This window comes from Toxotes jaculatrix, chromosome 12, assembly GCF_017976425.1.
Source record: "Toxotes jaculatrix isolate fToxJac2 chromosome 12, fToxJac2.pri, whole genome shotgun sequence".
In the NCBI taxonomy this organism is placed as follows: Eukaryota; Metazoa; Chordata; class Actinopteri; family Toxotidae; genus Toxotes; species Toxotes jaculatrix.
Genome location: NC_054405.1, coordinates 23,010,734 through 23,036,317, shown reverse-complemented (window position 1 = coordinate 23,036,317; position 25,584 = coordinate 23,010,734). Strand labels below are relative to the sequence as shown.

The 25,584-nt window shown below is 41.8% G+C and overlaps 1 protein-coding gene across 3 annotated transcripts in view; it reads left to right on the top strand.

Annotated features, from left to right (window-relative positions):
- Positions 1-25,584, top strand: part of LOC121190527 (glutamate receptor 4) — a 98,718-nt gene that overhangs the window by 35,226 nt on the left and 37,908 nt on the right. For all 3 annotated transcript variants that reach the window (XM_041051328.1, XM_041051327.1, XM_041051329.1), the window contains exons 3-6: positions 9,313-9,552; positions 18,375-18,559; positions 22,536-22,589; positions 23,678-23,836. In XM_041051328.1, the coding sequence (XP_040907262.1) occupies positions 9,313-9,552; positions 18,375-18,559; positions 22,536-22,589; positions 23,678-23,836 (638 nt within the window). The remainder of the gene's footprint in view (positions 1-9,312; positions 9,553-18,374; positions 18,560-22,535; positions 22,590-23,677; positions 23,837-25,584) is intronic.

The window sequence follows — 25,584 nt, the reverse complement described above, 5'->3', positions numbered from 1 at the left end:
TAGTGCATTGTGGAGTGTTACCAGTGCTTTTTATGACCCACAGGCTGTAGGAAATCATGGTGGTGTAGTGTCTGTCACATGAAGGATGTGCACAAACAGAAAAATGCTGCCATTTATGCTCATAATGAAAATGTTTCATGCTGATGTTTAACAGCTAATGTCTACCATATCATCGTAGTTCAGCTTAGTTGGTTTAGTAGTGTGTATTTGTATTTTGTGGCTCTGTTTTATGAACATAGTGTAAATTCATGTAAAAGAAGAAGTGGATTAGGCAGAGACTTTTATTTTGAAGGGCAGTCTGCTGCTCATATTCAGAATCTTCATGGGCTAAATATGTTTTTCTATAGAATTTGTATATTTTCCTATAAAAACGAATATTCTGTTTCCAGACTATGTATAGAAGCAGTTTTATTTTATAATCTGTATATGTTGAACTAGTTTTATTCTTCACTTTTGTTTTGGACTTCTTCCTCAGACTTCTCCCATTTATGCCAGTGGGACCCTGTGAAATCTATGCTAAGTAGCACTAAAAACAAAGCTGAGGCTGATGGGGACGTCATTTGTTTATGCAGGAATTTGGTCATAAACCAGTTTACTGGACAAATTGAAATCACCATAATCATTTGGTCCTAAATTATAGTCATGTGACAGATATTTTTGTGTACAGTCATTCACTGAGAGTTGACACTGGAACACCACCAGTTTAAAGGAAATTAAGGTAGTTACTATAATTCAGCTGCTATTATGAGACAGTTTTACTGTTGTGAGTCAGCTACAGTGATGTTGATTCTTCACTTCGACCTACCTGTTGTCCAGCTTCCACAGCGAGCACCCATTCAGCCAAGTAATTAAACCTTTAAATAAATGAACGGTGAGCCTCAATGAAGCTGCTGTATTGTGTCTGACAGTGGCTGTGTAAATGGAGGTGTTGAAGTGAGAGGGGGAATTGAGCGATTGCTTGCTGCTGTGATCCTGTTCAAAATGGCTGCCTGCCCGGCGTGAGCGCTGTGTACGGTCGGTAAGATAGTGATGGTTTCTTTTCATCTGGACCGCTCAGACAAGAGGCCTGTATTGATTTTTACTTCGCTGAAACTATTACGGACACAAAGGGGGCTTCATTCCTGTCCTTTCCATTCTTTTTCATAAAAGACCTCCACTCATGTTGCTTGCTGCTTTGTGAGTCGATGAAGATGTCTTACTACAATCGTACACGCTTAGAGAGCTGATGATGATAGAAAATGCCATCATAAATGGCTTGGCACAGTAATTCCAGTTACCAGTACTCACTTGAAAGGTTGCCAGCACTTGATACGCTTGTGTTGGAAAATATTATTTTGCCAAAAATCTCATTTCAAACATTTCAGCATTTGAACCACTGCCATTATAAGAAAGTCGATGTTAACGTTGTTTCAGTTCATTTACGAAAGTGGAAAAACCTCAAACTACATCGTAATTATCAAAAATATGAAACTTCCCATTTAAAGTTATTAGGACATATTCGCCCAGTGTGCTTTCAAATGGGAACAATTTTCAGATATTACTCCCATTGTTCAGGACACGTCATTGTTCAGCTGAAAACCAATATAAAGACAAAATGTGAATCAGGGAAAAAGGTGGTAAAAGTGACTGGTACAGCAAACATACTACCATAACAACATGATGTCCAGTCCAGTGAAAAGACCAAAACCATCAATGAAGTGTTTCCTGTGTATCCCAAGTTTTTGGGTTTTTTTTCCTCTGTGCCAGAGCCACACTGTTGCTCTGGGTGACATGTTCCCTCATTACCATGAACACACACACTGTACTTTGTTTTGACTGAATGCCACACGAGCTGCGGCTGAAAGTAGTCCCCAGTAACTCGAATAATTTGCTAAAAGCTACACTGCCCAGCTGTTTTAGGAAATTACTGAGCCTTTTTTTTTCTTTTAAATTAAACTATTATTGTGACCTGTTTTTAAAGATTTACTTTGGCTGAGGGATACAAATTTTCTTGGAGTAGAGGGAAGTGGAAGTGTTGACAGGAGGACTGGTTTTGGTCCTTTCATCTTATTTGCTGGCAATAAGAAATATACAGAATAAGGCCAAACCTGTCGAGAAGGTTGTTTGAACTGCTCAGTTTGACAGTGATCACTGATTGATTTCACAGGAACTTTATCCTATTTATACATACAGTTCCAGATTCATGCCAGATTTGATCTTGAAAATTCAGTGGATTGACTCCCCAGCAGCGAGCATTGGATGTTTTTGCTCTAAAACAAGTGGTAAATAATGGAGGTTTGTTCTGTGCAGCTGTGATCAATATATTGACAGGGCAGAGGTCGGGGGCAGTCATCATCAAACCGCCCTGTGCTGTGGGTGGGGCCTGACACCTGGGGTACTGAGGGAAAAGTGTGTCACTGGCACTAGACCACGTCCAACCATCTACTGATTTACACAGAGCACTGATGACACGGCAGTTTAGCCACCCCAAAGTCCCGCTGGTCAATAGGTCCAGATTAGGGAAGCTTATCTTACCTTAGCGAAGCTTAGCATAGCTCAGATCAGGCGTGGCGGTTTAAGTTTCAGATGATTCAGAGAGAAGATGCACTTCAGCCAAATTCACTCACATGAGGTTTATTTTTGCTCGAAGTGATGCGAGTTGATTTCTGACAAGTGTTATGTAAAATGACAGGAGAGCTTCTGTTGCATTGCTCTGTTAGTGTGTCACACTCAGAATGTCTGGCCCATTGATCAGAATGAGCTGCAGTGAGTGTGTGTGTGCTCTGACCTGTTTGTGCAGTGGAGTGTGAGGCCAGCGGATGCTGTTTCAGGGTCACTGCTGGTGTGGGACTAAATGGACCAGTCCAGGAGGCCAGCCTGTCACTAGTGGCCGCCCACTCACTGTCAGCACCACTGCCGTCACATCACGACTAGGTCATACAGAGCAAACTCTATTTGATACGGCTTGACTCTGATGGATTGCTACTGTTGGCCTATGCTGTCTCTTTGCACTGGAGCAATCCTGCTCTGGATTTTCTGTGAAGCTGTGCGTCTGAAAACACATGTGGGAAATGTCACATCTCAGACTGAGTACAAGTCGCTTTGACATTTTTCTGAAATTTAATTCTTCTTCTTTCTTTTCTGGGGCATAAAAATGGGTTGTCCCTTTTTCCCACACAGACTCTCAGAAGGAGGCTCTTGAAAGGCATAAAGCCTCTCTGTGGTCTTGATGAATGGTGGAATTGACAGTGGTTTTCACTTCAGACTTCCATCAGTCTGAGGTCTGTCAGTCTGAGGTCTAGGCTAGTCCAGACCTATGGATTCAGCTAATGACTGGCCATATCTGTCATATCACCGGTGGATCATTGTGTATAAAGCATTTGACTAGTTTAGCTTGGGAATAGCAGAGTTGTGGACTTTAAAACCAAAACAATGTGCTGAAAGACAGTAAAAAAAACCTCTCTGTAGTTAAGGGAAACTGCAGAGTTGATGATAATCCAGTGTTGGTTTATTACAGTGAGCGATGCCTCATTACATCTATGTCTCGTTTGATCGATTGTTAATACAAAAATATTGAACAGCGTAGCTTTAAACACTTCATGAGGGATCCAAACATGGCACCCTCTTCATTCCACTGACGGCTGCTCATCCAGCACATATGCCCACAAATTTACTGTCATTTTTTATTTTCTTACCCATGAAACATAATCACATGACCTTTTCCCTGCTGATAAAATATATTGTACTCAATGGCTCAAAGTGAGATAATTAGATTTTTTTTTTTTTTCAATGGTTGACCCTCAGGAAATTTTCCTTGTGGATATACAGGCCTTTCTTTTGTAAAAGATCTGTATGGCTAAATGTCTTTGTGGGCCAGAGGTGGTCATGTGATACACATTCGACTCCTGCGTCTATGCGCCTAAATGGCAGCACAGCAGTGTTTTAGCAGGGTTTGTACCAGGATGTCAGTTAATATGTGACATTCACCCCTGCCTCCACTGTAAAATGACATTTTGTGCCTTCACTCAGAGACTACATTAAATAAGGAGAAACTATGCAAGCTGATGGAGTTGTGCGACCCACATGCATTCGATAAATTCTTCCTCTGCTTGATTAAAAAAAGCCCACGCAAGAAGTGCAGTTACTGACTGAATGGAAATTCAGAAGTGACCCTTATGTTTCTCATCAGGGAAAAATGCTGGACCAAACTCACTAGTGAGCCTGCATCGAGCCTTCATGGTTTAAATGGATTCCCTCTTCATTGCTGAGGCAATCTGTTTGAATGAAATGGATAACACTCATCATTTGCCATTTGGCATGTACTGTAACTCACTACTCTGCTGTGCACTGTGCCAGATCTTCTCTGGGCAGAATGGTCTCATTGGCAGCTCTTGAGTATGTTGGAAGTGTGACCTTGAAGCAGTCATTTGTTGGAAGATTTTTCTTTTTTTAAAGGGGCCATATGCAAGTTTAGTTAAAAAAAAAAAATGAACTAAGTTTATCTACAGAATGTGAAATAACAGTTTGGACAACATGTCAAATACGTATTGTGCTGCAGAGATAGCTGCTGAAGTTAGCATGCTAACCAGCTAGCCTCGGCTCGTCCCATGTTGTAATACCATTTTGTGCCTCAAGAGGCGATAGTGAGTCACTGTAGCGTAACCAATCTGCCCTCAGTCCAACATGAGAGGATGAAGAAGTAGTAACTGTGAGCAGGCTATAAACCTGTATTCCATCCATCCTCTCTTGGATGGATCTTCCTCCAGTCTTTCCTCAAACTCAGCTGTTGATGCTGCTGCTCTCCCTCTCCCTGGCGTTCCTTGACCTCTTGTGGCTCGTCCTGTACTTGAGCCATCACTACATCTTCCCTGTCTCTTCATCATCAGTCTGAAAATAACCTAAGAAAACAGTTTACCAGCTAATGTTGGGGGTTGAGGTTTGTGATTGGCCAGTGAGCCCAGTCCTGCAGCATGCACACAGCACATGGAACGCCAAGGCCAGTGGCCTTCGTTAGAGCACGGTGGAAAATGGAGGTCATGTCATTTATATACAGGAGTTCACCTGTATACAATTACCTTCCATGTTGAGACTGTATTTATGCAGTGGGCCTAACTCTGCATTGTGCTGACCACACTTTCCGGGAATGCAGTTGTAAAGAAACATTCAGTGCATTCACAGAGTCGTAGTTGCTGTTTGTGCCTTCCCATTTTGAAGTCCAGACTGAAAAGAGGAAAGAAGAGAGCATAATATCACATTAGAAAAAGGGCTAAATGTAATTCTCAGAAAATTAATAGAAAACCAAAATATATTCTACAAGACAAAAACAGCCATGCATAAACCCATACCTGCAATTTCACACAAACATGACATTCACAGTGGCTCTCTTACATATAATCTCTCTGCGCCTGTTAAACACCATAAACAGTCACTAAAGGCACTGCGGTAATCAAAATCTCATCATTACGCGCCAACGTAGGGAGCCGTGCTACACACATGCCTCGAAAAACTTCCTATCAGCAGATTTATGCATGAAAGTAAATCAAGTGTAAACTGCAGAACAGAAAACTGTCAGTGAATTCACTTTATGCTTGTTTTAAAGTAGCTTAAGGAGCAAAAACACAAAAATTAAACCAAACCAGAGAAAATACAAACTTTCCCAGTGTAAAGTCCAGAAGGAAAAGAGGGTGGAGAGCTAGTTTATACATAAGAAATATATCACTGTACTTTCTCTCAGCACAGACTTTTCCCTCTGTAGGGAAGTGTATGAGTTCTTCACGAAAATATATTTTCTCCCATAAAACTGTATCAGCAACTCTGAAGAAGTGTGAGGAAAACAGGAAATATAATACCACAAATATTAATGTGTACCCTTCAGAATAAAAGTCTGTGCACAATCCACATAGGATCTTCGAACTTTATAAATTATGTCAGTGCAATTTACTGCTCTTGGTTATTGCTTTCAGTTTTGTCCTGTCCTATGTCCTATACTGTGTTTGTAAATGTGACTGTGAGTGCGCTCGAGATGAATTTCTACCAATATTATGATCATCAGTCTCAGTGATGGTGGTTTATTGGCCCTATTTACCCGACTGACTCCATGTAAGGGAGGCAGCAGATGGATATTTAGCAGGCAGATATGTCCACAGGTTCACTCAACATGTAACAGGATGCATATGCTTGGGTGGTAGCATTTTAAGACATGGTAACACAAGTTGAAATAAACTCTTATTGATAGCAGTAATATTGATATTGTTTTTCTTCAGTTTCATTCCTAAATATGCACGAGTTGAACCCTAATGGTACAAAAACATGCAGTAATTAGAGACCAACACAGCAGGGGGAGACAAAGATTGAGCAGAACTGTCAGGTTTTGATCTCAACCAGCAGGTTTCCGCACACGCATATCGATGTTTTGTGTTTAATTACTCAAACTAGGATAATGGCAATGTACCGTGTATAGAGAGGTTGTGGGTTGACATATAAGGAAGTGTGTGTGTGTGTGTGTGTGTGTGTGTGTGTGTGTGTGTGTGTGTGTGTGTGTGTGTGTGTGTGTGTGTGTGTGTGTGTGTGTGTGTGTGTGTGATGTCATCACCTCCCTTGAGGGGACATCAGTGGGCTGTGTAGATTTTCCAACCTCTGGACTCCTTTCTTGGTTGAGTGGACACTCTCTCTACCACGACTTTACCCCTCCCAAGGGCCTTCATCCTTCAATATGGAGAGAGACACACACACACTAATAGTAAATGTTAATCGCTGTGTGGTCTGCAGGGAGCAGGTGTGGCCATATGTGCAAACAACAGCAGTTATTTCACTGATTCTTAAGTTTAACTAAAATATGTTTTCTTTCTGCTCTAACAAAGAGATCTTCTCTGTAAATTACCGGTGCTCTCTTTTCTAAAAAGAAAACAATGATATCTTATGTTTTTGGTTTCTGTGACAGCAATAATCCAACAATCCATAGGAATCCTGTTGTATTTACATATCACCATTCTACTATTAGCTGATGGAGACGCTGATTAACAACCATGCAGACTTCGAACTGTAGCCCATGTTTAGCTTAACATACCTGAATATTTCAGCCATCCGTAATCTAAATCCTGTTGATCTTTCTCTTCAGTTGCAGTAGAAAATGTTGTCTGTATTTGGGTTTTAAACTAGGGGCCACTGCTGGTGGCTAGGGGCCACTGCTGGCTCAGCTGTCAGTCAAACAGGTACAGCTACATCCTGCCCACTCAGAGGTCTAGAAGCTAAAGGAGCATTTCTGATATATATATATATATATATATATATATATATATGTATACAAATCTCTGGCTCCATGAAGATAAAATATTTGTAGTAACATTTCCCCACCCAACACTGTGACTGACTTTAGTCATGACACAAGGAAAAGCAAACTTCAGCTGTGATATTACAACAAACCCCACTGCAGTGCAGTCTCGACTTGTCATCTTTTTCCTGGTACTGTAGGTTCCCTGCACCTCCATGTACTTTAATTGTGTGCACAACAGAAGAAGCACGGCTCTCCTTTTCTCTGACTGTTGTCTTGTTTGTCTTACTGAGGGAGGAAGCTGCAGGCAGATCAGAAAAGACGCAGACTCTCTCTCTCTCCGTCTCTACAGTAGTGCACTGCACTCTGCATGGAAACAATAGGTTTGTCAGTAAAGCAGCTGTCTTGTTTACTTTCCCACCCCCCATTTTCCTTTAACAACAGGAACATCTTGAGCTCTTCCTTCATTTTTCCGCTCACTCTGATTCTCCCCGTACCCGCAAACTGGCAGAGGATGCTCATTATCTTCCCTCTCTGTTGTTGTTCTGTGTGTGTGTAAAAAGTGGGCAATTATAGTACGGCTCTTGTAGACAGCCAAACCTTTCTATAATGAGGAGATCTCCTTAAGCAGGACACACTGTGTACGTGTGCACAGCACAGCTCGTGTGGACTTTATGCAAATGAAAAGTTTCCATTTAATTCAAAGTATGACCAATACAGTACAATAGATGCAGGTTCAGTTTGCACTGTTTTGATGTCATGAAGCAACACAGCATGAATAAAATGTGTTTTGTAAATGGGAAATATGTGCTAGAAAAAATATCTACACAGCAGCGAGGGGAATGATTCACTGAGCTACTCGGAAATGTTGGTACTGTCGCCACTGTTTAAATGGAAAAGAGAACAGCTTTTTGAGATGAAAGCATCAGAGGAAACGGATGCGTTTGGGTTTGATCTCTGTTTACTGCATTCAGCGGTTCTCTTGAAAGGATTTAAAGTGGTAATCAGTGGGATAATGGTTTTTGCGTTGTCTCCAGTCATGGTGCTAAGCGCTCATCGCCGTGGTGATTTTTTGCACCGCATCCCCCAGCAATCCATTGTCATTCAAAACAGCGAGCATTCGTTTTTCTTCATCATCCGTGCAGGTGCATCATTTGAGTACGATGGCTATCGCTGCTCATATCAACTTCCCGGTTCATCTTCTGTTTATCCTAAGTGAAATGGAAACATCACTTCCTGTGTGCTGGGAATAGTTTCTTGGCAGCGTGCCAAGATTTCTATCATTAAAAAAAGTGTTTCTCTGGAGATGAGCCCTCATTGTGTGTGTGTGTGTGTGTTGTTGTTGTTTTGCTCCTACACAATGAAATTATCGTGGCAGAAATGTGCTTATTAAACGATAAGTAAACCGATTCACAGCCTGACAATATCCTTGTTGTATTAATGTGTGGATACTTAATTTCAGAATAATAGATCTTAGAGAATTTCTTTTTGTTCAAAGAAATAAGAAAATAAAACTAAAATACTTCAGAAATGTGTTATGTTCAAAGCTGCACTAGTGTATGGATTTGTATGGATGGATCAAAAGACTGTAATTTGAAAGGGCTCGTCCACTGTGACGAACCTACTGAGAATTATCACCAGCTCTGCAGTTCCTGTCAGCTCTACTGAGCGTTTTAGCGTCCTTTGGCTCATTGTTTTGGTTTCCAGCCAACAAACTTAATCCGCTCTTGTCAGCCTCATTTCCAGCCGCAGCAGGCAGCAGTTTCCAGCACAAAAGCTCTGATAAAGCCGCCCTGCAGTGTCGAGGACCAAAGAGCAGGCAGACAAAGTTAGTGACCAGCTTGTGAACATAGTGGAGCGTTTAAGTAATTTGGGGGAAAACACAGATGGTGCAAAACCATTGGTTTGGTTTGGAACTAAGCACAGAAAGAAGATCCCTTGACATTCTATAAAAATTCCTTTACATGATTTTAAGATATTATTTTTTCTTCTTCTCATCCTACATGCCCACAGGTTCTGCCTTATTTATGTACTGATTTTATTGGTGTTGTTTTCTTCCTCAGTTTGCTCCCAGTACTCCCGTGGTGTCTTCGCCATCTTTGGCCTGTACGACAAGCGCTCGGTCCACACGTTGACGTCCTTCTGCAGCGCCCTGCACATCTCCCTCATCACGCCCAGCTTCCCCACCGAGGGCGAGAGCCAGTTCACCCTGCAGCTGCGGCCATCCATCCGAGGTGCACTCCTGTCCCTCCTCGACCACTACGACTGGAACAAGTTCGTCTTCCTGTACGACACAGACCGGGGTGAGTGATGAGGATGGGCTGCTTTTGTTTTTGTTTTTGGAAGCAGTTCATGAATGTGAGTGTACTGCGCTGCAGTGTGTGTGTCATCTAAACCACAACCTTACATCTGTAAGCATATGAAATGACTGATGTGCTTGATTTTTGTGGGAGGACAGTTTTTATGTAATATGCATGTAGTAAACAAAAAAGAGATTATGTATCTCATCTGGCCCGGGAACGCCCCGGGATCCCTCAGGTGGAGCTGGAAAACGCTGCTGGGAGAGGGACATCTGGGCTAACTTCCTTAGCCTGCTGCCACCATAGATCCATCCCCGGGAACATATGGCTAGGCACTCAGGGAAACACCCCTGCAAGAAAAAAACACGACTACTCGATTCTTCCAGTGTTAGTAATCACATCCCACACACTGTTGCTTTTCTAAATGGCGGAAGGTGCGTTCACGATACACGCTGTCGAAAATGAGGGTTTCACACTTGTGATGTAACTGGTCCAACATATGAGTGTAAACATTTCACACTGCATTTAGACAAGATTTTTACCATACCATATTTTTTACCATATCACCCAGCACTAGTTGCAATAGAGGGATAGCTGGGCATTCAAGGAATCTCGCTGGACTCCCAGCTCCCTTTTATTTATTTGTAATGTTTAAACCAGCTACAGATCCTCCTCCCCAAGTTCAATAACTGTTATTATATCATTATTATTTATACTTATTATTTCACATGGATCCTCGAGAGGGAATCAGAAAAAGGACGCCTAGGCTATTATGTGGTGTATAAAGTGTCTGTGTTGCTTTACAACACAATGACATTCAGGTTGTTGGATTTCTTTTTTTTTAATGTAATTTTAAGTAAATTCAAAATGTCACCAGCCCCAGAAACAAGGAAGGTATACAGTATATCCGGTCACTTTTGGTACGACTTTGTCCTGCAGTCCACTACACGGCAAACACACAGGTTTGAAGGGATATGTTTCCAAAATAATGGGTTTGTATCCACAACATGTCTCGGGGCCAGCAAGTAATCAATCTCTCCGTGTAGATGCTGTTACAAGTGTGCTGGGTATTATTGGACCTCTCACTCTATCCGTCTCTCTTTCTCTGACTGGATTCCCCACCTGGACGAGGACCATGAGCAGTATTTGTCTCATCCTTATGTCTCTCACTTTCACTCTTTCTCTTTCGGTTTCTCTCTCTGTTTTTTATTTTCTTCCCCTTTTCATTTTTTTCCTGTCGCCCACCCAGTCTTTGCCTCTCTCCCACTACATATACACACACACACAGAGGTTTGTGCTTATTCACCCCACCCCGCCCCCTCTCTCGGCCACATTTCCATTACAAGACAGAATGGATATGGGCTACTGCCTGGATCACATCTCCACATCTCACTTTCATACATTTTCCAGAAGCTAGTCAGGGGTTTCCATTCTTTCTCTCTGCCGCTGTGGGGACTGCAATGAATGTTGGAGCAGATTGGATATAGGGGGCTGCAGTGTGAGGAGCATATCAGTGTGTCCTCCCTCCAGAACATCTCATTCCCTGCCTCTTTTTCTCTTATCTCAGGTCGTACATGCTTGACTGGGTAAAAAGCCTCCTCTCCTCTCAACAAAACCTACTTGTATCTGATCATACGCCCACCCCCCCCCCCCCCCCCCCCCCCCCCAAAAAAAAACACAACAAAGGTTTGTGGCTGTAACACTGAGCTGCCCTACAAATGGGCTGACAACACACAACCTGACCGCCTCAATCTACCATCACAGCTGATTCAAGATCAGCAGTAGTCTGTAGACAGGAGTACAGCTGACCTCGTGTTGTGTGATATTTCAAGACTTAATCTCTTGCCTCCTGATTTGAAACAATTCTAATTTCTAGTTTCTAATGATCCTTTGAAACATTGGACACTTTAGATGCTTTGTGGAAAGCCGAATCAAACTCCTCACTTCACTTCCATGAATGGTGCATAGTTGTACTAATGTGAGAATTGGTTTTCAACATAAAAACCCAAAACATCCAAAATAACAGTCCAACTGTGACTTGGCCCTGAAGCTGGGTGCCTTTATTGATCATTCTGGATATACATTTATGAGCCAAAATATTGTCTGCCCCTGCCTAAAATTCTTTTGGTCCAACCTGTGCCACTGAAACTTTTCCAAGCCACCGAGGTAAGGACTCCATACAGTATCTGGTGCCAAGATTTTGGCAGCAGATCCTTTAAGTCCTGTAATTTGTGAGTTGGAGCCTCTGAACAATCTGACCAAATTTTCTGGTCATAACAATTTGGCCATTGTCAGAGTCACTCAGGTCTTTACACCTGCCCATTTTCCCACATCCAACATGTTGACCATGAGAGCCAACTGTTCATTTAGCCGTCAATGCATCCCAGACCTTGACATGCACCATCATTACCAGGTAATCAGCGTTATTCCCTTCATCTGTGGGTGGTCGTAATGTTTTGGCTCATCAGTGTATATATTTCAAAACACAAATTCACAGCATTTGGGAGAACAGGCGCAAGAGATTCCAGACATGAAAAACAGAGGCAGTGGTGTATTGGGACGTGACACATGCAAGCCTGTCAGAGCTGATACATTTGTAAAAACACAGGCATATCTGTTCCATGAGACAGATGACTGATGGACGTCTAAAACTCTGCAGAGATGCTCTGAACATGGTGTCAGTGTGCGTTGCCCTTTAGTCTGCAGTCTTCACTGTGTTCCTGTTTCACAGAGCTTGTGCTGTCACTTTTTATTTGAAACCTGAAATGCTGGTCAACCCGGTGGAAAAGAGAAAAATTCAATCTGTAATGATCTGTTCGAATCTGAGAATTTTCGGTGTATAAGCACAGCAGGCTTTGGTTTGTATTCCAGCAGGTGGAGTTCCTGAAAGGCACTGTCAGGCCCAGCGAGTAACGGGGCATTGTCATTCTCTTTGCTAAAACAAAACAGAGAAAACTAGTGAGCCTTGCTGAAAAAGTAATGACAACACCAAACTATCTGAGAAGTTCTGTGGGGAAGAATTTTGTGTCTGACATCATAGATTTCTGTGGAGCTCCGCAGACTTACCTGCATGAATAAAGGTCAGGCTTTTGCTGTAAAACTGAACTCCCTCACAGTTATGTGAGCTCACTTGTGAGGCAGTGGACGCACTCTGTATAAAAGAAACATGGTCAGACTGGATTTTATCTTGCAAATTTTATGTGCACTGAGGCAAAAAGCAAACTGGACAGATAAATAGCAGTGGGTAGGGTCGGACCAGTCCTCAAAGTTGAAAATGATTATGTTTAGTTGTTGCTAGCCTCTAAAAACATCCTTGCCTTTGGTGCAACCATGCAGCCACCCCCCTCCTTATATTATTTAACCCTGCAGTTATTTAAATAAGGATGCAAACAATCAGCATTTCTGTGTAAAGTGAATAAGGTGGAGTCATATTGTGACGAAGAGAAGACAATGTATCTCTCCTGGTTTCTCATAGAAAGATATATTTGATCCTGAATAAGATACGGGGAGTGTCATACAAGATTATTCACAAATCTCATCCAGTTAAGTGTTAAATGACAAAGATATCGATGTGAAGTGTTCAGTCTGGAGGGAACAGTCTGAAATGCTGCTTAACTGAGACCGCAGGATCTTGCTGGATTTATTATTGTCAGCATACATTATGATTTTTCTTTCAATTACTGCAACAAAATGATCTCACTAATAGAGTAATATTTATTGCTAAGTACTGTATTTAAATAATTATGCATTTGTTAAATTGGCTTGAGTCTGATTTATTTCATTTTATTTTTTTCTTTTTATTTATTTATTCATGTGTGTATGTATGTTGTCCTCCTGAGAGCTCTGTCCGTGGTGCTGAACTCAGGCAGCAGCTCGGTGGTACTGAGTGATCGCTGATGTTTTGGGCTCTGCCCTTCTGTTGAAGCTGCTGTCATACCAACAGTGGAAAACGCTGGATGTCAAGCATATGACACACTGAGTACAACTTAGCAACTATCATCAAAAACATGTCTGGCTAACCATGGGTACTGTTACCACCTCTGGTTGAATGAAATGAGTTGCATTCGTCATTCGTTTATTTTTGTAGATATCTGAGTTTTCTTTACTTTAAAGTTTTCTAAGGGAATGTATTTTTCATAATTCATTTTGTGATAAATATTTATAGTAATTGTTTTTGATATCAGTGATCTAATCAGATTTTTCCATCCTCCTTCTCCACTGTTTTTTTTCTTTATTGAAGTCTTATTCATGTCTTATCCAGTTCATTCCTTCACTGTCCTTTTCACTTTCATTTCCCCTACCAGCTCAAGCTAATCAGTTGAAATCTGTTTTGCTGCCTGGCATGGCATGAAAGCAAATCTCTGCACAAGCATTATTCAAAATCCTAAAAAGCACGAGGTCTTCTTCCTGCAATGGGCTAGAAAAGACAAATTACTATTACTGTATGATCTCAGAGAGGTAGACTTGCATATTTTAAATCTCAAATATTGTCATGAGGTCTTCTGTCTTTGATAGAGGGCATGAATGTGTGAGTGTGTGCACGACAGCAGCGCTTTTCAGAAGGCTTTTGGGTGCAGGCTGCAGCACTTTAGCCTGAGGATTTTTTTTTCACACACAGGACCAGGCATTCATCCAGTATTGACTATAATGTAGAATCAGCCCACGCATGGCTGAGCTCAGTCAATGAGCGCCAGTCTGACTCCCTGCATCAAAGCACCAGAGATACAAGGGGCTGGATACTGTAGCTGTGTGTGTATGCGCGTGCATCTGCGTCTGTGTGGTTATAGAGGGTGCTGTTCCTATTAGCTTTCCTAGATTTCCCATAAATATGTTCACACGCTCACACACACACACAAAAAGTAATAGGAAAAATTCAAGAAGAATCCAGGAAATGTTTTAAAAGAGAGAATCAAAGGAGAGGAAGGAAGAGGCAAAGAAAGGAGAGTAAAATAAAATAAAATGAATTACAAACTGGATCCAGGAAACGTTTTAAAGAGGTGATGGGACAAGAGGACAGGAGGGAATGAGACGAGAGGAGAAGAGAGGAAATGAGAAAGGAGATGAAAGGAAAGGAATAGAAGAGGAGTGAATAAATGAGAAAAGAGGAAAGGAAAGGAAAAAAGAGGGGATGAAACAAGGGGGAAAGAATGGAAAAGAGAGAAGAGGAAACAAGTGAAGAACAGAGCAGAGGAAAGGAAGGGTGAGGAGATGAAAGGTGAGCAAACAAGAGGAGATGAACCGAGCAAATGAGAGGAGAGGAAACAGGATGGGGAGGAAAGGGGAAGAGATGAGAAGAAGATAGAAAATGAGCGAAGAGACAAGCAGAGGAGTGGAGGGAGAAGAGGAAGAGAAGGAGTGAGGGGGGAGAGGAAATGAGGAGAAATGAGAACACGAAAAATTAGGAGAGGAGCCAACGAGGAAGTGAAAATAAGAGCAGAGAGCAAGGAAACAAGATGTTCTTGATGTTTCTCCAGCTGATGGACTGTTAGCAGCAGTGTGAACAGGCCATGATGAATGGCTCTTTTTAGAAACATAAGCCTCTCTGTGTACTCTCTGGAGAGGAAGAGGTGAAAGGAAGAGAGCGACTCATTGAGGAAGGATGGGAGCACGGAGGCCTGGTAGACACACAGACACCGACAATGTGCATCACACTGGAGGGTAAAGACGGGACAACGGGGAGGGGAAAGATAAAGACGCGGCAGAGAGTACACACAGAAGCCCAGATGTGCACTCGCTCTATTCTCCACATGCTGCAGCTGCTTCCATCCAGTATCCAGCTCTGCCCCAATCAGCACAACACGCGTTAGCATCAGTCTGCACGCTAGCCGGTGGCTGTGTCTTTGACGCTGATGCTTATTGCGGCTGGCTGTTGCTCTGCATACAGCCTCAGGGCTACACATTTATCAGCTGGTAATCAGCTGGCCCTTTGCACTCTTTGCTTGCCGCTGCAGCCGCCGTTGCAGCTTCCTGTCCATACACTGAGTGCACCATGCAGCACAATAAGACATGATGGAATACCAGCGTCATCACTGTTGCATACTGGGCAAGCAGCTTCCTCCAGCTGCTGATCCACATCTGGCAGGGCTGTGATAACTGCGTGAATTTTGGCTTTTGATTTTGGTGTAGTTTTAGGTTTTAGTGATAAAAATAACATTTTAAAAATAAATTTTAAAAAAAATTATATCCAAAGTTTCAAAGGTAAGAAGGCAAGAATGGGCCTAGCAACAGTAACTACGGGGGACGGGGACACAGATACAGAATATAATGTTAATGTCTCTTTTTGACTTTTTGTAAGGAAATGAAATTGATTACGTCGCAGAGGCTCCTCATGATAAACTGTTGCTCTGCGGTCTGCTGTCACACTGGGATAAAAATGAAAAACATATGTAGATAGTTCAAAGCAAAGCCAAAGGGATAGGAGCACACCACTGTAATGACATGAACTAAAGCTTCACGCCACACAGCACACTAAGAGTGAGACTAAACAGCTGCTCATTTGTAGTTGAAACAGCTTCGGTCAATACAGGAAATAGCTGCAAAGTAGCTGCAGTGACCACAGGGAGTCGTTTTTAGCCCAGTCTGTGGCTTCTCGCCCTGCACAGACTCTGCCCTTTTCATTATGTTTTATTTGTCAGGGACCATGTGCAAAAAGACTTATTCTCAAGCAATAAAAAGAGACACGTTGAATCAGATTTAGGCACCAGTCTGCCGTCCCTGGGCGGGTAGATGCAAACACTGCAAAACAAATGTTAAGGTAAGAAAATATAATGTGTTCACACCAGGACTGAAGGCTTTGAATGTGAGGAGAGGAGGCCGAGTTGTTTTTCTGTTCATGTTTTTTGCTCCTTGGAGAGGAAATCCTCACCTTTACTGACAACTTGTTCCAAAGTCCAAAGTCAATGTGAATATTGACAATATAATTATTGATTTTTACCAATCAGAAAGGAGGAGAGCTCATGTCAGATGTAACTGATCCCTTTTTGGGTCTTAAATCTTTTTTGTTCCACGTCCAGTTCAAATACCTGGGAGACACAGGTTTTATGGGTATTTGATGGATCGCATGGAGGACGTCTTAAAATTGTTCTCCAGATAAAGTAATCAGGGTAGACTTAGCTAATTCATTTTTAATTGTGGTTGTTATATAAGTTAAAGATAATAAATTATGAGCTTGGCTTTAGTTGAGCATCATTTATCACACATGTAAAATCGCAGTAAATGAGCAACAGTAAATGTTTTCTGAACTGCGTTAGTGGTTTGTGAATCTGTTATGAAGCGTGACGACACAGACACATAATTGTATCTGATTGTCGAAGATAATCAAACGTTATAGTTTAAAAAGAGAAAAAGCTGCCACCAGTTTCTCATCAAAGCACATTTAAAATTTCCTCTTCTGGTGTTTTCATCATTCAGCCTCTTTTATCTTTTGTTATAACTGTGACTGTAACGAGCAATGGTTGTATCCCCTCCCCGAGGTCTGGCTTCTTCCTTTAGGAGTAACTGAGGGCATCCTGACATGATATAGTACATGCATGTGTGAGTATGTGTGTGTGTTGCCTCGACCAGCGGTCCCTCCTGGCACTGACATACCTCTAATGGGGAGCAAGGGGCTGGGGAGGGGATAGAGGAGGTGGAGAGGGAACCGGGTTGCCAGAGCACAGGTTAATCCACTAATTGGGAGCAAAGGGAGACGGGTTGCCAGATTGTGATGGCCACCAGGAGGGGCCGTTTAAGGGGGACATATGTTCCTGCTGGAGAACAGCCGCCCTCACAGCTCCCCAGTTTCCTCTCTGACTCTCATCTTCTTTATACACAAACCTGACAGCGAGGCCCCCATCCAGCTCGTGGAGACGAGCCTGCTTCCCCAGCTCCACCAAAAGCCAAGATCTGGTTGGAAACGGATAAAAGCTTTAGAGGAGTTTGCTGAAGTGCAGTTCCTTTTCCACGAGAACGAGCTTATCTTGCCAGAGATGTTGTGTCAACTGAAGCCAGTTTGCTATTTAAACCAGCAATTATGAGCAATATGTTTTATCCCTTCCTATGGCCCAAAGTGCCATGTTTCAGCCTCAGTTTAACCAGTAAACATATGGCAAACAAACCAACAGGACTAAATATTTAACAAACTAAACCAATCCCAGACAGGAACGATGATACTAGATGATTCTTCAGAAACTTATGACAGTGTCATCATGAAAATATTTTCTTTCTCTTCTTTCTTTTCAGAGGATGAATACGTTATTGTTAAGGTGAAGGAATGGTCGTGTTTATTGCAAATAAACTACAGTTAAGCTTTAGTGATGACTGTGCAGATAAAGGTAAGGGAAGAATCACAGTTAGGGATGCAAACTGCATGACAGTGATCCCGCTAGACGGCCATCCATCAGTCCAACCTCCGGCTCCTCCACACCCCTTTTTTCTGCCTCGCCGCTCACGGAGCATACAGATATATAAAACCATTCCACACCTCATAAATTGTGAGGTGTGGAATTGTCCATTCTGGACATACTTCCAGGAAATATTTGTCTGTTCTTAAGTGAGGTGATTATTGGACTTCAGAAAAGAAATTGTGTATTTTTCAGTGAAGTGAAGAGTGCCACAGACATAACTAAGTATACAAAGATGATGAGCATTGGTGGTGAGCTGATCTTTTCATACAACACATGGGCATCTCATGAATGGAGCAGTAATATCTATTGTGATCCAATAAATGAAATGATTAACATTGAAACTCATCCAGATACTTTCGTGTTGGGCTAAATGAAGCTGCTCCATGTATTTTCTCCTTCAGTCCTTGATGTGTCCTGTCCTGTGTGTCTTGACCGCATCAGGATACGCCATCCTGCAGGCCATCATGGAGAAGGCCGGGCAAAACAACTGGCAGGTCAGTGCCATCTGCGTCGAAAACTTCAACGACGCCAGTTACCGGCGATTGCTGGAGGATCTGGACCGGAGACAGGAGAAGAAGTTTGTGATCGATCTCGAAGCAGAAAGACTGCAGAACATGCTGGAGCAGGTGATGCCACCATGACATTAGCATTTAGCTGTTCTTTACTTTAACTGCTGGGTTATGCGCGGTTATCATGTTATCATGTCACTTTCTAAATGCTTGATGGACCCGTTTCTGAATTCAGCTTTTCTCTAACAAAAACTTATTAAATTCCCATCACACAAGAGGAGGTTAGACATCTCAGACAGCTCACACAGGGCTTTGTATACATTAGTTCCACGCAGAGACATTCTCCCACGGTAGATTTGTGTTGGCTCATCTGGTTTTTGGCTTCATTGGTTTGTTGGCATGCCGACTAAGCAAAGCCATAAAAGGCCCGCTAATATGTGTCAGCTATCAAACATGTGGAGTGCTAATGGTAATGATGTTAAATGGTCTATTCCATATGAATGAGATAATTTGGCAATGAAGTGAACACTGTAAATCTTTAGCATGGCTGTCAAAGGACCATTCACCTGAGAGGTTAAAGGAATACGATGGATTATTAGAACTTGGCCTTATTCTGGCAAAAAATTGTCCAGTGGAGCAACAGGTCGTCAGTGAAATGATCATACATGTTGAAAATAACCCAAGTTGTTTTAAATTGTAGTTTTTATAGGAAACCTGATCATGTCAAAATACAGGTATTGTCTTAATTTTGTAGTTTTCCTATTCCCATTCCTATTGGTTATTAATTACTGAAATGAGGACATGGAGCGACATCACAAAAAAAGGTCCAGCGAGGTGAGAAACACAAACGATCAGACAGGTTGTGCACAGATATTATGTCTTCTGTTGGTTTGAAAATGCATAATATCAAGATTAATAGCTGAGTGTATTTTTCCGTTTCAGGTGCCCATTCATCAGTTTAACAGTCGTGTCTGTGTATTTCTATGGGGGAAATGCTCTTTCAGCCACAGGAAACTTTTTTGCTGTCGTACTTCATTTGGCCACTGGGATGAATTACCAGCAAGGCTGATCTCTCACCCCCGCTGGGAGGGTTTATTACCAACATTTTGGGTTTGCTCACTTTTGTTTTTATACCCAGACGATGTGATTTACAGGCTAAACTGTTTTGTTTTGTTTTTTTTTTGTATTTTTTATACCCCTGTCTGATTGTCTGACTGTTTATTGCCTCTGCAAAAGGATGGTTATATTGCCATGTCCGAGATCTCAGTGTTAAATTTAGTGGGAACAAAGTTATTTTAACTAATAGAAATGATGAAGCAAACTGTGATGTAAGACTCAATCTGTCATAAAGCAGAACAGTTTCCAGGAAAATAATCCAAAGTAGAGGCATCTATTAGATATGTGATGATGGGGAGAATATTTGTTCTTTATATGTGAGAATGAGAAGGAAGAATTTAATTAGACATTTTTCTTGTCTGACATTTTTCACTTGTACTTTAGAATCTAAAAGTCCTTGTATCATTACCACAAGATCAGAAAAATCGCCTTGATTACTGAATTTACTTCCCATTGTCTGAAACACAGGATCCCAGAAACTGAAGAACGGAAGTTAGTACTTCACACGCTTAACTCAGTGTTTGTTTCACACTGTGTTTTTTGAGTGTTTGTGCTAATTAGAAAGTTTTGAACTCAAAAACAGTCTGTTCTGATCTCCAGTGGTGTTAGTTGGCATAAGCACACTCAGAATATGATGTGCGTCTTCCTCCTCCTCCTCCTCCTCCTGCTCCTCGTCATCCCCTCATCCCTCCATCTTTCCCTGGAGCTACTGGTGTCTCTGTAATTGTTCAATTATTCAGGAATTCTCCACTCTGACATCTGTCATAGTTCTAACAATTTACTTTGCAGATGTGTGTGTATGTTCAGTCTCTTTGCCCCACAGAGCAGCTGACGTCCCACTCCATCCTTGCTTGATGCCAGTACACAGAACATCTCACAAGTAGATGCGATGGACTCCGTCATATTCAGAGCTTGTGGAGTGATGCACTGTTTTGTGCAGCGGTGGCCAGAATTACTTCCAATGACATAAACATCTATTTTATCCTGTTTTCATTCCACCTGTCACCCGGCTCATAATTACATCGTGGCAAATTATTCTGATCCAGAACAAGGATTCGAATACATAATTGGGCTTCATTAGCTGCTTATCAACAGCACGATCAGAACATATCAAGGCTTATAAGCAACCAGATGTTACTTTGAATATCAGAGCACAAAATCACTGAATGCAAACCTGTTTCGTTCACAGATGGAAGTGTAATTTGCTGACAGCTAATTTGCAAGTTGTACAAACTGTGCCATAGCTGCAAAGTTAACAAGGAAATATAGGCTTGAAGTTAAAATTAAAACAAGAAAAGTCTGAGAGGCCAAACGTAACTCCACCAAAAGTTGCTCTAAACCCTTTTTCAAACATGCAATACATAAATGTATCAGCAGTTGTACATGTCAGTCTCATGCCTGAAAAGGCTCTGGACTCATAGTGACAGTATGATGAGGTTGTGCCTAATAACATTTCCAAAACTGTACAATGTCATCACATTAATGTAAAGTCTGTAGCAGCACAGGGTTAAATATGCATATCTTATTCTGCCTTCTAAAGGGCACCGTAATGAACCTATCACTATATTATCATCTCTTATGCACAAAAAAATGAAATGAGTTTATTAATCCATGAAGCACGGCGAAAGAGCCAGTTTAAAGTTGCTGAGGAGATTCTCCTCGTATCGGATCAGGCTGTTAAAAGGATTTTTGCCCTCACAGTGCAGCGTAAAGGAGGTAAAAGACAACAAAACCAAACTGAAAAACCTTGGCACAACCATAATAATGATCAGGCCGGCAGTCCTTCCGTTAATTTTCAATTTTCATCCATGCCAGCTGCATGGAATTAAATGAGAGTCATTCAATGCGTGTGCACTGTTGGATATTATAAAACAGGCAGCAGCATCTCTATCTGATAATATTTATTAGGTGATTCACTGTGAGAAGCAGGGCGCAAGTGTCCCTCGCACTCGCGTTGGGCATTAATTAAGGCTTCAACAGGAAAGATTTAAAATCCATCAGTGACGCAGCCTGTGCGAGAACAGAAAACAATTCCGGCTCTTTGACGTAAAGGTCCTATTGTGTCTGAATAAAACCATTATGGAACATTTAGATTCCTACAGTGTTTCTGATTCACAAAAAGTCACTGCAGATGGTCAGTAAACTACTCGTGTTTGTCAAACCAGCCAACCTGTAAGAAAGAGGAAATGTCCTTCTTTGTGGAAACTTTGCTCCTTTTATTTTTTTAAACATGATTATAAAATTTGTTTTAGGTCACCGACACTATACCCAGGACCAGAATTAAACAGCATCCTTACTAATCCAAAGGCATCGCTGTGAATAGGTTTGATTCAACTACCTATTCACTTATTTCCAACCTCTCAGTGGTGTGGCTTGGATGCCGATCTTGCCTACAGCTCCATGTTGTGATTCATGTTTATATAATGGATGTAATTTTAGATTGGAATCTTGGATATTGCTGCTGTGAGCGTTCACTAACAGCAAGAGTCTCACAACCACGACCTGATACTCAGGTCTCGACAGCAGTGAAGCTGTATGGGAATTGATATCAATCCAAGCTTTTCTGAGAGATTCAAAGTATTTTTTTTTTTTTTTTTTAAGATTAATTCATGCCCTTATTAACTGGATGTCCAGTGGGATTTCCCAGCAGATGTCAGCTTTCAAAATCAGTTTTTATCACCATTATGCAGCTCTGTGGTTGTACTTGTGTGTGTGTGTGGGCCTGTGTTGTATAAGAGTGTCGAGAAGCATTGTCATGTCTCTGAAAGCGTGAAGTGTTTACCTCCTCAGCGAGCTACTGACGTGACTGCCTGTTCATTTGTTCAGACGTCCGATCTTCTACGGATTAAACCCGACGGTCCCGCTGTGTCAAGGCACACACACACTCGCCTGCTACGTGCATCATTTGAAGCAATTAACGTGTGCTATGCTGTAATCCAGTCAGATTAACGTTGAGCTGTGCTCCGCCTCCTCGCAGATTGTCAGCGTTGGGAAACATGTCAAAGGCTACCATTACATCATGGCCAACCTGGTGAGAGAAAATGACACCTCTTCACAGGGTGTCTGTTTGTTTGTTTGTTTGTTTTGTTTTGTTTGTCTGCTTCTCTCTTTCTTCTCATCATATCTGTTTCACCCCATTTATCCCACCTTCACAGATCTCCTTACTGCAGTCTCCTTGTAATTTCAGTCCATTTGTTCAAAGAGCGTTGTGTTATTGATCTGTGGACTGTGTCCCAGTATCTCTGAAGGGCTGGCTGTGGGAGCAGACCACACTTATTAGAAGGATTTACTGATACTGGACCGAAGTGTTTCCACATCCATCTTCCAAAGGGGGACAGTCTCTTTCTGCTTATCTTGGATCTGAGTTTAGTGTGTACCTTCAAGCATGAGTTTGTGTCAAAAAATTTTCATGAGAAAAGTTGAAAAGTTGTACAGTGCACATAAACCGAGAATGGATCAGTCTTCAGTGAAGTATGATACATCAGTCTGTCATTTTAAGAATTTTTAACCAACTTATTATCATCATGTTAGACACAAATTATTAAGAATTTATTATGTAGTATTTTTAAATGTACTAAAACACGTCTAGGGTTGATCTTTGAGTATTCGGTTGCTCCGTGATCAATTTCAGTATCCTTAGGAACGTGTTTATAAAAGCACTCATGTTACAGAATCTTTTTTGATTTGAATTTTAATCCATGGAAACGACTACGGACTTGTCTCATTGTGTATTTTGTCTCACCCTGGCCCAATGTTCTTGCAAACTTGCAGTGATAATGTTCCACAAATCCAGAGGGTGGACGTTTTTGATTTAGCCTATTTTACCAGAAGGTGTCAGATTTCTTCAGCATGATGAGAATCAGGACTAAGGAGAATTTAGACACATTTTTTATGTGCTCTTATCCAATTCATATGTACAGGAAATAAATGGTAGTTTAGTAGTAACTGGTTCTAGCTATCTGTGAGTCTGTCAGCTAATAATATAACTAAATCAAAGCATCAATACCTACTGCTCTTGTTAAAAGATAATTTCGTTGTACATCCTTTCTCTTACTTGTTTCTTTCTGCCTCCTCTGGACTCAGACCATGACCAGTCTTTGCCCTTGTTGCCCCCTTAAGGGTTTTAAGGACATCAACCTGGAGCGATTCATGCATGGTGGAGCCAACGTGACAGGCTTCCAGCTGGTTGACTTCAGCAACCCCATGGTCATCAAACTCATGCAGCGCTGGAACAAGCTGGATCAGAGGGAGTATCCTGGCTCGGACGCCCCACCCAAGGTATGTCAAAGGTCAAAATCGGATGAAAACAGATCAGGTCAGCAGTGCAACACAACATTTATCGTTTCGTGATTTGGTACAGGGACCCTTATGAAAACTCACAACACGTATGTGTTCAGAAGCTAACTCTCAAGTCTCAGATGTGAGATTTCATGCAAGTTTCAAATGTTTGCAATTTGACTTCCTGACATCTGTGAAACGAACAGCATCCAATAGCTACCTGTGGCATGCGTGTGTGAATTTCATGCTATTTGTAAGCAATAGGCTAAAACATGCAAAACCATGGTCCTTTAATCATCCTGTTGGGGGGACTGAGTTCGTTTAAAGGAGGAAAATATAAATGGACAGTACCAGATAAGGTGAGTGTATGAATATATAGCATCATGTTTGTGCAGAATAACAGCAACATGCACGCTGACACAGAACTACATGACAAATCTGCTTGATGCAAAAGCTAAGAGATAGCTGCTATGATAAAAGGTATTCATGAGCATGCACATGTAAGGAACAGGCGTGATCCCCAGCAATCTGCTCCACTTCCTTCACCGCTGTCATATGCAGCGATGTGACAGACTGACCCACTTTACATTCTTTTCAGCCACACAGATTGCAAATGGCACTGGGGCAAGAAGGCATCACGCCATGGTGGTCAGCAAACCTCCTCCCCTCCAGCAAATCTGTGTGTCCAACAAAGATTTCTATTTTAAAATCCAGATGCAGTGGAGTGGAAACGGTGTGAGTCAAGCAGAGTGTGTGTTTGTGTGTGCAGTATGTGTGTCTGATGGATTGGGGTGGTTCAAATCAAAAGTTTACACCATGGTGTGATATCACATGGCATTATGTGTGTGTGACTCTGTGTGTACGTGTGTGTGTTATGTGAGTGTGCATGTTTATCCCCACTCCATTTCTTGATAAATTGCTCTCTCTTCTAGAAATCCACTCAGGCCAAATTACTCTGCTCCCCACTAAGTTTGTCCACAGCCTGAGTCACAGTCAGCCCTTCTTTCTACTAATGTATTAACATGGCTGGTGAGCTGAGTCTTCTTCTGGCATGTTTACTCATTTTGCAAAGACAAATGCGATGCCTCGTGATTAAAAAGTCCAAGAATCTGCAGTTAGCAAACTAATAAGAGATTCCTGTACAATGCATGACAGCAGGCTTTGACATAACAGGGAGAAACCTGGACCTGGTATTAATATGTAATCTGAATCTGTGACCTGTGACCTGGATAACGGCATCTGATCTGATCTTTGCATTTACACTGGGTATTAATAAGTGTTGGATTTCCATATACAACTTGGGAAGGTGCAACAAATATCAGAGGGTTCCAAAGTCAACGGAAATCATTTTGGGGTATTTCCAAAGGCCAGTACAACTTGCAAACTGAGGTTCGCAGGCAGGTGAAGGCAGCTGAATAAACCGTGGGCTACTTTTCAGTAACCTTGCCAACTAAGCTAAAGTTTCTTATGCTATAAGAAGGTAATAAAGCCAGTGGAGAATCTTGCTAGCGCAAGTGCTAGCTCAGCTCCCCCCTGCAGTCACATGACCCTGATCTTGCACATTGTGGCGGCCCCTCAAGAGTCTTCCAAAGCCACTCTGCTGTATGGACTCCATTTATTATTCCTTTGCTGAGGAAAGTGTCGTCTTGTAGCTTTTTGATCAGAGGCTTGAGTTAACAAGAAGAGGCTGAGCTACTGTACATAACCTTCAGACATCTTTAAACATGTTGTGTGCATTCACATCTGCG